Source organism: Quercus suber, unplaced genomic scaffold (genome assembly GCF_002906115.3).
Source record: "Quercus suber isolate HL8 unplaced genomic scaffold, Cork oak 2.0 scaffold_186, whole genome shotgun sequence".
In the NCBI taxonomy this organism is placed as follows: Eukaryota; Viridiplantae; Streptophyta; class Magnoliopsida; order Fagales; family Fagaceae; genus Quercus; species Quercus suber.
Genome location: NW_027069644.1, coordinates 3,807 through 19,900, shown reverse-complemented (window position 1 = coordinate 19,900; position 16,094 = coordinate 3,807). Strand labels below are relative to the sequence as shown.

At 35.3% G+C, this 16,094-nt stretch overlaps 1 protein-coding gene across 1 annotated transcript; it reads left to right on the top strand.

Moving 5' to 3' along the window:
- The first annotated feature begins 10,383 nt into the window (after nucleotides 1–10,383).
- Nucleotides 10,384–13,607, top strand: LOC111991514 (uncharacterized). Its single transcript, XM_024023290.2, has 5 exons — nucleotides 10,384–10,798; nucleotides 10,856–11,076; nucleotides 11,206–11,730; nucleotides 11,824–12,279; nucleotides 13,470–13,607. Exons 1-5 carry the CDS (start codon nucleotides 10,384–10,386, stop codon nucleotides 13,605–13,607), a joined length of 1,755 nt encoding a protein of 584 aa, XP_023879058.2.
- The last annotated feature ends 2,487 nt before the right edge of the window (nucleotides 13,608–16,094 follow it).

The window sequence follows — 16,094 nt, the reverse complement described above, 5'->3', positions numbered from 1 at the left end:
TTCAAAAAATAAAATTCACAACTTACCATCTCAATAAATTATAAACAGAAAAAAATATATTGTAAAATTTTGTATGTATCTAATATTACTCAGAAACTTTAAGAAAGCCTGGAACCTTTAATTGCACCTATAATTATGGTGCTGATGAAGCATCAACCATTTCATGGTACAAATTCATTTAAAATAAATAAATTTGTGATATTAATATTAAATCATATACACATCATCTTCTTCTTCTTTGTTTTTTGGGTTGGGGGGGGGGGGGGGGGGGGAGGGGGGGGGGGAACTAAATGCATTCTTAAAATTTGTGATAAATTTGATTTTGTTTCTTAACATTTCAAAACTTAGATGTGTAGCTAACATTATTAAGTGTTTATTTGTCACGAGTATTTTTTTAGCTTTTAGCTTATTTTAAATATATACAATTTTTTTTTCTATATAATTATACTTTTTCCTACTGTAAGAGCATCCTCATCAGTATGTGTAAAATTTTTTCCATTTTACACATTTAAAACTTACTTTTTCTATTTTACACACCTATTTTTATAAAACACCTACATCAGTTTGTCTATTATACATATTTATTCAAATAAAATATTCATTTCTTTAAACACAACCCACCATCATTAGCCACCATCTCTCTCAAGATCAATGCCTCCAGCCTCCTACTGTGCAACAAGATCGACATCAAAATCCACACAAGCCAATCACCGAAATCCCAAAGAAAACTAGAAAAAATAAATAAAAATAAAAAGAGAGAAAAAAAACCCAGTAAAAAATAAAAATAATAATCAAAAATAAAAATAAAAATAAAAAAACCAAAAAACCAGCTCCACAATCACTGACCCATACCCACAATCACCAATACCACCGACCCACACCCACATTGTCATCTTCGACTTCGTCTACGTGGTGGTCTAATTTCTGCTCCTCGGTGCTTAGAACAAAGCCTCAGGTTTCTCCGTCGAAGAACATTGTTTGTGTTGTAGGCGATGGACTCGTCCAACGACTCAGCTTGCTCGACCTTGTTCTCATCGGCAGTGGTGGCGATCAGCGGAAGCTAGGGGAAGAAAGAATGATGAGATGAGAGAAAGAGAGAGCTGTGCGCCTAAGAGAGAGGGAGTTGAGAGTCAATACAGAGAGGAGAGAGAAAAAATTATAAATATATTATATGCATATGCTACAGTAACCGTACATGGTTACTGTAGCAACTTGCATTTATACACAAGTTTACACCTACTGATGTAGGTGTTTTTTTGCTTAGATTGTGTAAAATTAGTGACTTTTTCTATTTTGCAAAATTTTCCACAAGCTAATATGGTTGCTCTAAGGGTCTGTTTGAGATCCGCTTATTTTAACTGAAAACTTTTTGTTAAAAGTACTTTAGATAAAAGTAAAAGTTAGCTGAAATAGTACAGTAGAACCTATGAATAGTACTAAAAAATGCAATGGGGCCCATAAATAGTAGTAAAAATAAGCTGAATAGTAAAATAAGTTGACAAAAATAAGTGTTGCCAAACGCCAATAAGCATCCTGGGTTGTACCCTTTTTAGTGCCTTTTGGTTTCCCTTGTCTCACGGTTGGGGTACGTGGTTTGCTCAATCCCTTTGCCATTTGACATTGTTATTGGCAATAAATCAAGTATGCACGTGCCTCTAAAATAAAAGCGCAAAAAAAGTCACCACCTGATTATAAATTCATGAACCATTTGTTAACTCTATGATGAGGATCTACACACCAGATTTAGTCTAAAGTCAAAGTACAATTGCGAAAAATGATTAGGTACCTCACATTGCCCAACCGTAATTAGGCCCCATTTGTGTTACATAGGTCCTTATACATGCACTCGAACCCTAACCTTAGAATCTAACTAAGAAAGGAGAACCAAAGAGATGAGAAAACAATGATGGAGTACAAAAAAAAAAAAAAAAAAAAAAAAAAAAAAAAAAAAGAGCCACCCAAATAGTTTGGTCAACCAATCATGTGAGGATTCTCAAAAATAAAAATCTGAGAATCAATCAAGTATCATCCAAACATGTGAGCATCCAAGAATGTGGTCATCAATGAAGAGATTCGACATTTAATTTGAATTGAATAATTATCTTCATTAAATCTAAAGTATCTTCCCAAATTAGTCATAACATTAAGAATTAAATGTACACTTAGCTTTTAAGTTCAATTCAAGTCTTTTAGGAAGGATTCTCCCACTAATTGAGTTATTAATTGTCTTGTCCTTCATAATAAAATTTCAAATTCAAATGTAATTGTATAACTACCACGCACCCTATGTGCGATGGTCACTTTACAAGTATAATTGTATAAGTGCTTGTAGGGTGTAAGTGATAAGAGTCAAGGTTCAAGTTACCAAGAGAGAGCTTCACACACATATACATTTAGATTAAGCTAGTGTAGAATTTCTATATTGTATCCAAAAAAAAAAAAATCAAATGTAATTGTATTAAATGTTTTAGGCAATATGATTTTTTTATTATTAATCCATTAGGTGGTATTTGGTATAGGAGAATCCACATTATCCTCGGCATCCAAATTCCTAAGAATGTGATGTATGACAATCTGGATGTCCTGAAATGTAACTATTTTTATATTAGGTTTGATTTGGAATTTTATAAAATTCATGAAAATATGAGATGCTTATTCCAAAATACCAATTGTTTCGTAAATACAATGTGAAGTTTGTTTTTTTTTTTTTTTTTTTAATCTACTTCCAAATAAATGATGATAAAAAATATATATACCATAAAGCATAGAAAATTCATTAAAAATATAATATAACATTTTTTAAATGGCATGTATAATACAAAAATAATTATTTAAATTGTCAATTTATAATAATAATTATTTTATTTTTATTTTGTTTCTATTAAAGGGTAGAAAGAATGGGTAAAATTGTTAATTTATACAAAATGCAACTTTATCCAAGAATGGGAATGGGAATGTGGATGCCCACCTTTTAAAAAGGAATTCACATTCACACACAAAAATAAATAAATAAATTAATTAATTAAAATAAAATAAAATAAAAAAGCTTTGCGGGAGAATCCAAATACCCCTGGTATCTAATTCCCTTATATGATTTGCAATCAAACATGAGAATCTTTCAATATTCACAAGAACCCTAGAACATTACCCCATACCAAACGCCACCTTAATGTCTTATGGTGTCAACAAATCTAAAATTTAATCCTTAAAGTCTTTTAGGAAAGATTTACATTTATTACCTCATTAAAGATTTATCTTTTCTTTAATTGACTAGAAAATTCAAATTTTAAATTAGTTTCCCTATGTTATTAAATCTTAATTTCCATAAATTTGGAAAGATTTTAATCTTTAATTAGGTAATTGAGAATTTTCCCTCTTATATGAATTGGATTCGAATTTGAAATTTAAACCTAGTCATCTATCATCTTTTATGGGAAGATATGCATTTAAGATTGTCATCTTTCAAAATTTTGAATCTTGAATTAGTTGACACAAGGTTTGATTCTCATTGATTGTGAATTATTTTATCTTTAAATGTCCTTAAGACTTTCCTAAAATTAACCATTCAAAATTAAATTTGGAATTAAAATTCCATTTGACCTTGCTCACTTTAGGAAAAAGGTGATCTTTCATTTATGGGAAATGCTAATGAGTGCCCTTAGGACACTGGTTAATAATTCATTTAAAGAAATTTTTATGGGAAATTTAACAAAAAAGTAATTAATATTTTGACAGTTTTTTTCATTTCTCATAAAAGTGGTATCAAAACTTTCCTAAAATGGATTATTAATGAGTGTCCTTAGGGCACTCATTAGCATGACCCTTCATTTATTATGGTTCCCTAATAAATTATTTCTTATCCCAATTATTCTAACCAAGTCAAGGAAACCCTATCTTGAGAATAAAGGAGAATTAAATGCCAATTGAAAGAATTATTTATTTTTGGTTTATTAAATTAATTAAACTAATTAAAATGACTCAAATAAAGTAGAATAAAATAAAGCAAGGCTTCGTTTGGGAGTTCATAAAGAAATGGAATGAAAATGAATAATCATAAAGGAAGGGAATGGAATGGAATTAAGTAACCTTATTTGGTTTTTTTAAAATAAAGAAATAGAAATGAATGAAAATGAATGAAATGTAAGTAACCTTATTTTGGAATAACATAGAGCGAAAGGAATAAAATAATTTTACAACAATATTACTATTAGACCCATATTTTAAAATAAAGGGCTAAATATATAAGGGTATTTTGGAAATTTTAATGAAAAATTCATTAAATCTAATTTCATTCCCTCCAATCCTTCCCAATTTCAAGGGGAAAGAAAATTTGAGATTTTGAGGAAATAGAGATGAATGAGTATTCTCTTCTATCCAATTTATTCCCTCTCACTTAAACTCGCAAATAAGGAAATGAATTTTCCATTCCTTCAATTAAAACTCTTAAACAATGGAATAGAAGAATATTCTAAAGTTATTCTTTTCATTCCTTTCCATTCTCTCTTCCCTAGCAAGATCTAAAATTTTACAAATTTAGATAATGGAAAATAAATCAAATTAAGGTTTTTGCCCAGGGTGGCGTACACCACTAAGCTCCAAATAAAACCCCAACAAAAGAGACAACACAAGAACAAATGGCGTAAACTTATCATTTTAGATGTAGGCTACTTTGGACAGTAAGCTTCAAACACGAAAAAATGTGAAAAGTTCAAGTTAATGGATAATTTGTATGTGCAGTGTTCATGTTATCATTGATTCTAAAATATAAACAACAAGAATAAGTATAGGACAACAAGAAAACAATCAAACATGTGATTCACGAAGAAAATGAAATAAGAAATTAAGCAGGAGAATTAGGGTCATGGTAGCAGACCATTACCTCTTTCCTTACCTCTAGATGATGATTATATGACCGATCCTTCATTTGAATCATGATAGGGGTATTTTTGTCCATGAAGATTGTTGGTACATTTTGACCCATCAGGGCAGATGTCACTCCCAATGATACCACAGACAAAGGGCCCGTCAGGATAAGTTCCCTATTCAAATGCCTCAATATCCCAATAGTTCTGTTGTCTACTCAAGACCCGTCAAGTAACTTGTGTATTTGCTCGATGGTCAATTCACACCTTATCCCTTTCTCGAAAATCGATGGATGGAGGATTATCCCTACAGATGGATGGTCACACCGACAGTTGAACCTACTAGGTCCCACAAGTCTTTACGTATCCTCTACTCATGTGTCCCTACATGGAAAGAACTTGCACACCACATCCAGAAACCCTACTACACATCTATATCTTTCCTATATGGGTAGGGAGGCCCTAAGACCTCAAAGCCTTAACTGCAAATCTTCTCTACAAGGAAACTCCTCACATTCAAGGGATCTTGGCTAGCTCTACACCACTATATAAACACCAAACATCTTCTTCTTTAAGGTACATGAAAATTATTGGCTCTCACACAATTGAGTTCTTGGGATTTTCCTATAACTTACTTAACCTTCAAAGGGTCTTTAATCAGCACCCACTAGTGCTTTCTGTTGGTTATTTGTTTTCTTACGCTTCTGAAACCCTAGCAAACGCATGTGTGAACAATCAGCTCACTGACGATTTTTTTGCATCATCAAATCTCTACCACAAATTTGCATCTCTAACCAAACAGAAGACATGCGATATTAGCAAGACTCCAATAAGGTATTAGCAATTTCAAGGATAGGAACAATTGTGATGGTGGGATGGTGCGATAGTGATAGCTGGGACTAGTGAGTAGGAGACTAGTTTTCTAATAAAGGGCCCTTAGAAAAATAAGTTGAGCTCTTAAAAATCCTTTCCTACCACTTGGATACTAGGCGTAAAGTAAAACTAGCAGAGTTTCCGTATGGGAAAAGTATGGATCCCTTGAAATTAAGGTGGAGAGTCTTATTTATAGGCTTAATGGAGCTTATGGTTTTCAAACTGGAGTACTACACTAAAAGAGTGGAGTACTCTACTTTGGGCAAGAACCTCAAAGCAGAGTACTCTAAGCGAAGTACGCTACTATATCAGCAGAATACTCTACATTCAGAAGGAAGTCACTGAATGAGTTTGAAAAATGGATATGGGGCTTTTCAAGGTTATTTGTTGGACTTTAACACACAGTGCTAATCATTTTGGTAGAAATCAGGGCCTTCTTTGTCATCAAGATCAGGGACCTTAGATATAACCTATAACAAAATGGGGTGCCTACATCCATTTTCAAAAAGCCCAATAAGTTGATGCCAAATGAACACTTAGTTTTTGGATTTAAACTCGTGTATATATGTCGATGAGTTATCCATCAAATGCCTACTCATACAAAAAATACTGTTTAATGCATTAAAACTACATCATGTCGATTCCCTCCCGTCAAGGATAGTCAACCACTCGTGACAACAATATGCAAGGCCTAGTCGGCAATGGGTCCTCCCTCCTTTTGAGAAGAATGTGTGAACGAGCTCGTGATGAGTGTGTGAACCCTTTATGTGCACTAAGTGTGGGGGATATTAACAATTCACCTAAAGTTTTGGTAGTAGCCGCCAATTATTGGGATTTTTAAGGTATGACTGGCCACCTATGTCTATTTGATTTTATTACCAAGCATAGATAGAAGAAAATTCAAGTGTTCCTAATCTAAGCGAGGGTAAAAAATCGTCTCTTGAAACAGAATCATGAATTTGGGAGTTCGATTATGCATAAAGAAGGTGTTAGGCACCTTACTACGCCTATCACTTGACAACACTTTATTTTGATTTGTTCCTAGTTTTTTGTCATTGGCAGATAAAAAGAAACTGTTGGCTTAGCTTTCAAGGCAACAATGTCTTTGGTGATTTGAAATTTTTTGTAAAGGTATATGGCCTCTACCAATGCTTTGCTAGTTAACTTAGACCTCTATTAGATGTATATGATAAAAATCTAGTAGAGTTTTACCTTAGTTTTCATGTTAAAATAAAATTAAAAAAAAAAAAGAAAAAAAGAAAAAAAAGAAACTGATAAGGTTTTCAGAGTAGATGCGTTTTGACACGCATGACAGTGCCCTTGCCAAACTTTTGTAGTGAAAATTTGGCAATTATTTTCACAGCGAAAATTTGGGAGAGTTTTGCTTTAGATGTGTCGTGTCACTGGTATGTGCGGTTCTCGGTGCACTAACATGCATCAATGATGTCCTAAGTGATGCATATTGTACATATGGCGAAGCTTCATTTCACTAGCTAAGTATGAACACATGGAACGTGGAGATATGTCTACAAGAACAACCTTAAATATATGCTCACATCCCAAGGTTAAGAAAATCCATGATCACAAAATTCCATTATCTAAATGCACAATTTACTTTTGTGCTTCATACTCCACACAAGATATGTAGCATAAGCATGCATGAACAATATATGAGCTAGAAAGGATTGGATCACTAATGGAATTAGGGGCTAACAAAATGCCGTTGTTTACCTTTGGAAAGTTTGTGCTCCATTCATACATGCAAAACAAAGACAAGAAATCACAAAACTTGGAAACGGATTAGATGTTTGGTGTGGGTTTGGATCGAAGTCATAAATCCAATAGATTGGATTATGAACTTTAATCAATCAAAGATGTAATAAAAACCCATAAGTAGATCGTTGGATCTCGGGTAGCTAAAATGAGTGTGAGGACCCCATCGCCCTCTACATAATTTCTTTGAACATATAAATTTATTGTGCAAGTTATGTGAATTTTCATAAGGATTTAATTATTTCCATGTCAATGTATATATATATATATATATAAAATAATAGATGAAACTGAGAGAAACTCAAATTAGAATTCTAAATTAGAGTTCTAATTTTGCGCCATGCGTCCTAAATAATTTGTTCTTAAAGAGTTTAATTTTTCTTTTTCTTTTTAATAATTACAGTAAATCTACATGTGGTATAGCCTGTTTTCACTTTGCCTATACATGGTTTAAAACTTTACACTTTGCCCACCTGAGATTAATTCTGTTAGCTTTCCATAACCCACCTCTCTGTTTGCCATTAGAAAAACACATTTTTAGGCAAAAACAAATATAACAAGAATAAAAAAAGTTAGGTTTTTTATTGCTCATGAACTCCAATGAGAACAAAGTGAAGGAACAACACACCAATCAAATGGGTTTCACCTCCGGATCATCTATCACCATGTATGAAACTAGGCCTTTCACGTAGCCTACCTCACTGGAGGACTCCATATTTGTTGCGCTTGGTAGGCCTACGAAACTTACCTCACTGCTCATAGCACGCTGGCACGAAGGGCAAATTGAGCTGAAATCATAAGCCACATATTTATCACAGTTTCGGCTGGAATTAGAACACCGGTAGAATTTAGTGGATGTGGATGATTCAACGTTTGGTAATAGGCGAGGGACACCACCACCAGTACCATCAGATATGTGTACTTTGGGGTTTAGGATACTCTCTTTCTTCACGTTTGGTTTAAGGTAAGCACTACTAGATTTCTTCCCCAACTTCAAACCTATCACCTGAATCTTAAAAAATAAATAAATAAATAAATAAATAAATAAAATCCCGAAGCAAATATCTGCCTCAAGTAAGCTATGTCCTCCTAGATTTCTTCCCCAACCACTATCGTCCCTCAATGTCCTTCTCTCCAATGAAAATCACACAAAGCGAACTTGATGAACTACACTTCTTCTCCGTTACACGTATTCACCCATATGCATAGAAGGACCGGTGGTTCAAGTGAGGCTTTGCACTTTAAAAAGATATTGCATCTAAAAGTTGGTATTGTAGTGTGTTTCTTTTGTCTTTTACACATTGATTACATTATATATATATATATATATTTGATGAAATAAGAAAGAAAGAATTGATAGAGATGAGAAGAGAAGAACAAAGAGAGTGAATTTAAAACCCTAACTTTTTGATTCTTGTTATATTTGTTTTTACCTAAAAAAGTGTTTTTCTAACAGCAAACGGAGAGGTGGATTACGGAAGGCTGACGGGATTAACCTTAGGTAGGCAAGGTGTAAAGTTTTATACCACGGGTAAGCAAAGTGAAAACAGGTCATACCACAGGTAATTTACTGTAATTATCCCCTTTTTTTTTTTTAGAATCAAATATGGGACCACATCATAATTATTCATCAAGTAAGTTATTAAGTACCAAAACCAAAGAGTTTAGAATAAATGAATCATAAAAAAAAAAAATTAAAAAAAAATGCTTCTCAATAATAAATAAATAAAAGGGAAATTGCAATTTACCCACCTGTGGTTTGGCCTGTTTTAACAATGCCCACCCTGATTTGAAATTTGTCACTTAACCCACCCGAGGTGATCTCCGTTAGACCCCCGTTACCCACCTCAGCCCTTTCCGTTTAAAAATCCCCTTTACTATATAAGCCAAAAATTAGAACACAATTAGAACCCTAAGGACTGAGCTCTCTTCCTTTCTCTACCTTCGAACCCTAAAAAATCCCATTAGCCTTAATCCCTTTCCCTCTGTACTCCGATTGCCAAAGTGAAATCCCTCCCCGAACACTTGCAAGTAAGAAGGAGTGCTGAAGTTTGAGTTTTCCTCTGTATCAGGTATGAAATTACTTTCTAAGGTTTGTCATTGTTGTGTTTATTCTTTTTCAATGTGTAACGATTGATGAAATTAGTGGTTTACCATTATTCTTTTCCAATTTTTATTCAGATTAAAGTTTTTTTGTCATAAAATTAGTGGTTTACCATTGTTGGGTTTACCATTGGTGTGTTTGTTCTTTTATAGTTGACATTGATGACTGTGGTCCCTAGGAATATTTTGGTTAGATGCATGTTTAGGTTGTTTGTGGTCCTATGGAGACAAATTGTTTAGTTGGTTGTATTTCTTGTCTCTGACCCCATGTTACTTGGTGTTTAGTGTGCAACTGAAATTATTTTGCTTTTATGTGTTGTCTCCATGCATGTGTTGGTTATGTATTTACTTACTGTTGTTTGTGCATGTGTTTTAAACCCTGCAGATGGCTGCTGAAATTCGTTTTGATTTTACCATTCACCATAGTGGGAATTTTGAGTGGAACCCTGGTTTAGAGTATTGAGGTGGCAAGGTATCTACAATGGCTAATGTTGATCCAGATCTACTAAGTCATTTTGAGATACAAGACATTTGTGTTGAGGCTAGGGGACCCATTAACAGTAGGATTTATTATTTAATAACTGGCGATGACTTAGAGCAAGGGTTAAGGTTAATTACTTCAGACGAGGATGTGACCTATATGTGTGAACTACATGCTGAGTGGCCAACAAATGAAATCACACTTTATGTAGAACTTGAAGTTGAACCAATTGCTATTGAAAAACCTATAGCTGAATCAGATCTACCAATTGCAGTAGACTAGTCATGGGAAATGAATGATGAAGATGATGATACTGATGATGATCCTAATTATGAGGAGGTGACCAATACTGTTAGGGAGTCTGTGGTTGACCAAAATGGTGTTAGTGAAGAACTTGTTGAGGGTTTTAGGGATGGCAGTGTTGGTGGAGCTGTGCATGTGGATGACCAAACAACCCATAGACAAACTGTTGGTAGTAAAGATGTTCATGTGGATGAACCTGATTGGCTAAAGGAAGGGTATGAAGGACTAGATTATCCTGATGACATATTTGGTACTGAGAATAATGAGGTGCCCAATATGAGAGAGCATGAAAGAGATAGTGAAAATGTAAATGAGGGAGATAGTGTGAAAGAGCAAGTTACAGATGATAGGAAGAGACCAGAAGCTGCTGGGAGTGATGAAGCTACTGCCAGTGATCAAGTTGGTGATAATAATGATTGGGCTGAATAAGCCCTTGATGATGATGATGCTAGGAGCATAGATAGTTCAGAGGATGAGGATGAGAAGGTGGCATATCCAGAGTTTAATGAGAACACTGGCATGAGCAACCCTCAGTTATGCAAGGGTATGAAGTTCCCAAATGTTAAGGTGTTTAAGGCTGCCTTGAGGGAATATGCAGTAAGAAAGTTTGTGGACATTAAGTTCAAGCTTAGTGAGAAGACCAAAGCTTCTGTCTACTGCAAGTATGACTGTGGTTGGAGGGTATACACACCATAGATTGTAGGGGAGTTAACCTTCCAGATAAAGACCATGGTTCCAACTTGTACATGTGGGAGGACATTCAAGCATAGCCAGGTCACTTCTACGTATATGGCTAGGAAATACTTGTAGGATTTCAACAAAAACCCTGACTGGGCAGTTTCTGGTGTGAAGCACCGAGTCATGCAGGATGTAAATGTTGACTTGAGCATAAATCAAGTGTACAGAGCTAAAAGGAAAGCTAAAGAGTTCATACTAGGCGATGAAAGGTTGCAATATAGGAAGCTTAAGGACTATGCAGAGATGATAAGAGTAACTAATGTGAGGAGTAAGGTGATCCTACAAACTGAGATTACTGAGCCTAACACACAACCCAAGTTCAAGAGGATGTATATGAGATACAATGCGCAAAAAGTTGGATTCTTGGAGGGGTGCAGGCCACTTGTAGGATTAGATGGTTGCCACTTGAATGGCAAGTTTGGTGGACATATATTATCAGCAACTGGCAGGAATGAGAATGACAATATTTTCCCTGTTGCATTGGGTGTAGTTGAGCAAGAAAACAGGGATTCTTGGATGTGGTTTTTACAAACATTTGCAAAGGATATTGGGAAGCTAGATGAGCTGAATCTGGTGTTCATTTCAGATAGGCAAAAGGTAATATTTGTTTTGTTCATTTCTGCTTTATACTTGTTTGTTTTTATTCTTAGGCTGATGGTGTTCATTGTTGATTGTATGTATCATAACCAGAGATTGATACCTGCCATGGAGATGTTGTTCCTAACAATGGAATATAGATTTTGTGTGAAACACATTTACAACAACTTTAAGTTAAAATTCAAGGGTTCAGAGTTGAAGGCTACATTATGGAGGTGTGCTGCAGCAACAACAGTTAGGGAGTTTGAAAAGAGAATGCAAGAGCTGAAGAAATTGGACAGAGAAGCACGGGAGTATGTAGCAGATATCCAACCAACCCAATGGACTAAGTCACATTTCATTCTAAGGGCCATCTCTGATTGTTATGTGAACAATCTTAGTGAGTCATTTAATTCTATGATACTAGAAGCTAGGGATAAGCCTATCATTGCCATGCTCGAGTGGATTAGGGTTAGGTTGATGACTAGAATGTACAATAAGAGGACTGGGATAGAAAAATTCACTAGTGACCTTTGTCCAAACATAGTGCAGAAGCTTGAGCAGTTGAAAGTTGATTCTTAGCCTTTTTCTGCTATTCCATCAGCTTGCTATATATATGAGGTTGATAATGAGTATGAAAGACATGTGGTTAATCTTAGCAGAAAGTCTTGTACGTGTAGAGTTTGGGATTTGACAGGAATCCCATGTAAACATGGTGTTGCAGCAATCTATAAGAACCTAGAGAGGCCTGAGGATTATGTGCATGCATGCTTTAGAAAGGATGCCTATGTGGCTGCATATAAGGAGATGATTACCCCACTGCCTGGCCAAGATGAATAGGCTGAAACGAGCCAACCTGCTCCTGTTGCTCCAATTGTGTACAAGCCTTCAGGCAGGCCACCAATGAAAAGGAAGAAAGATACAGATGAGCCAAACAACCTATACAAAGTCTCTAGGTCATATAGACCTATAAAATGTGGGTTTTGCCATCAGGAGGGACATAATTCAATGAGGTGTAAGGCTGGAATAACTGGTGAGACACCACGGCAAATGAGGCAGAGAATTGAGAGGCAAAAAAAATTTGTAAGTAAAGCAATAATGTGTCCACTATGACAATTATATTACAAGTCTATTTTTGATGCAAGGCTATTATTTTTGTAGGGACAAGAGGGACAAGGACCAACCATCCAGCCAGCCAATCAGGTAGCCAGCTAGCCAACCAGCCAGCCAGCCAACCACCAAGGCAGCCACCCTGGTTTGCCAACCAAGTAGCCAACCAGCCAACTAGCTAGGCAGCCAGCCAGCCAGCCAACCAGCCACCTAGGCAACCACCAAGGAGGTTTGCAAAGCAGCCAGCCAACCAGCCAGCCAATAAGCAAGCAAGGCAGTCAACAAGATTAGCAAACAAGAAGGCCAAGGCCAACCAGTTAACCAAAGCAGCAAAGAACTAGACAACCAGTCAACCAACAAGTGGGGTAGCTAGTCATTCAATAAGAAAGCCAACCACCCATCAAGCAAGTCAACCAGTCAACCAGCCACAAAAGCAACCACTAAGGCAGCCAACGGGCAAACACTACACACAACCAGCCCAAACATCTGCTTCAGCTTCAACCAGACCACCAAGCAAAGTACCCACTGCTCAATGGTTCTCATGCAGCCAACCCATCTCTCAGGATCCTCAGGTATATACACAAACACAAACACTACCCTTTATACTTACATAATTAGATCTTGATATGGAGTTTCTATGTATTTTGCAGGCTCGAAAGGGGTTGGTACCACCAAGGGTCGTTGGGAGAGGAGGTGGAGGAGGTGGATTAAGAGCTGAGACATCTGGTGCAATGTTCTCAACAGGCAAGGGCAAAGGCAAGGACAAAGGCAATGTCTTTGGGAAATGAAAATTGGAGACTGTGCAAGCAGGAACTTTACTTTACTTTTTTTTTTTATTATTATGGCAAGGACAAGGGCAATTGTTTAGTTGATAGTGGCATGTCACCACTTTTTTATTTTTTTGTTATTATACAGAACTTTATACTATAAAGTGCTTTTGTTGTAGTCTTAGTAGGAACAGAACAACCTATTGTGTAGATGAAATTTGGCAGTGTTTAGCCATTAATGTTTGGTGAAGACCACTTATTTTGAACAATGCTTATTATATAGTATGGAATGGTACTCTTGCTTAGATGAAACTTGGCAGTGTTATATATGTATGACAATATTATATATAGTGTTTAACCATTAATATTTGGCAGTATTATAGGTGTATGGAATGGTCTTACTTTAAAACATTTATGCTTCTTCAATTGATGTAAACAGAATCTTGCGGGGTGCATGTCCTTGCCTACCCAATTGATGTACAACATACACAATCTTTTTAAAGACTAACAGATTGCATACCTTATTCAAATTACAATATCACATTACATAAAGAAGGTAGCATTACATAAACAACAACATATTACATCAAGAAGAACACATCACATAAAGAACAACATTACATAGTGCCAAATAAACAACAACAGTACATAAAGAACAACATAAAGAACACATACTATATTCAAATAAACAACAACATTACATAGTGCCAAATACATGAAATGCACTTGTCAAAAGTGGTAGTACCCAAAATTATACAATAACTACAAAAATTTTCCTTCAAGGCAGACACAATGGATTTGTTCCAAATCCTCCCATCCTACCAGAAAACACATAAAAAATAGCAAAAAACCCCCATGACACAAGAAGTGGAAATTTGTACTTCTGTAACTTCTCTTTAGCTATCCTCTCTCTCAACCTAGCTTTTTCTTCCCTTCGCTTGGCTTTATTTTCCCTCTCAATAGCTGTTGTTTCCCTATCACTAGCCTCCTTTTCCTTTTCCTCTGCAACTCTTGCTTGATTCTTGTACATTCTAAATCTTGCAAGGATAATAGGTGCAACTTCAGATCCACGCTTACAGGTTTTGCCATTCAACCACCTAAAGTATTTACAAGTAGGTTCCTCATCCTACAAACAAAATCAAATTTGGGTTATTCATAAAGCCAACAAAACCAAAAAAAAAAAAAAAAAAAAAAGGAACAAAATATGAAACCCAACTATTACTCACCACATCATAGTAGCTGCACCCATAAAACTTTCTCCCAAAATTGTTCAAGGTCAGAGTAGTGCGTAGCCAACAATGGTCAGCAAAGCATGAATGGTGACTGGCACCAGAGTAATAGCTTGAAGAAGACATGTTGAGGATTTCACCAAAGTACAGAGGGAAAGGGATTAAGGCTAATGGGATTTTTTAGGGTTCGAAGGTAGGAAGAGGGAGAGAGCTCAGTCCTTAGGGTTCTAATTGTGTTCTATTGGGTTCTAATTTTTGGCTTATATAGTAAAGGGGAATTTTAAACGGAAAGGGCTGCGGTGTGTAACGGGGGTCTAACGGAGGTCACCTCGAGTGGGTTAAGTGACAAATTTCAAACCACGGGTGGGCATTGTTAAAACAGGCCAAACCATAAGTGGGTAAATTGCAATTTCCCATAAATAAATAAAATATGACCAATTTACATTTTATACCTAATAATATCCTTACAAATTTTTTTAAAGATATAACAAAATATAAAAGTGACTATTAATAGTATGTAAATTATATATATATATATATAGGAATTATATTATGCATCTAATTGTATATCTTTAAGTGCATAGGGTTACAAGCTAGTTATATATAATCTATAAATACTATATAACTGAAACATTTGACTACTGTTGACTTTCTTATATTGTGCCACTTAAACTTTGGAAGTTTCACAATTTTACATATCATCTAATTTTGGTTATTTTTTAATATTTATGTTCTTTTTATTATTATTATTATTATTTACTAATTAATTGAAAACTAGAAGTCTTCTCTATATCACTTTCTGTCCCAACTTATCTTCGGAGCAATACAATCTCTCATCTTTCTCTCAAAACTGGTCTATCCTCGCTCACTCCAACTACTTAACCTCATTCGATCCTTCAAGTTGCCGAAACAATCCCAGTTTGTGGTTGGCTAAAATTACTGACCCATCTCTAATAATAGATGAAAATCTATTGGAAGAAGTATGGGCTGTCTCTCCTATCTTTAGGGGTGTCAAATTGGTGGGGTTGGGTAGGTTTGAGTGGGTTTTGGGTGGACCTAATTGGGTTGAGTACATAAAACTACTTTACCCATTTATTACCCATTTAACGATTTATTTCTAACCCAAACCCAACCCAACCCAGTTATTATGGGTAAACCTCAATCTATCCAATTACCTAATAATCAAAATTACCAAAATGCCACTACAACTTGAAAATGACCAAAGTACTCATAAAATCCTTTAAATTTACCAAAATCCCCCCAAAACCTAAAAAAAAAA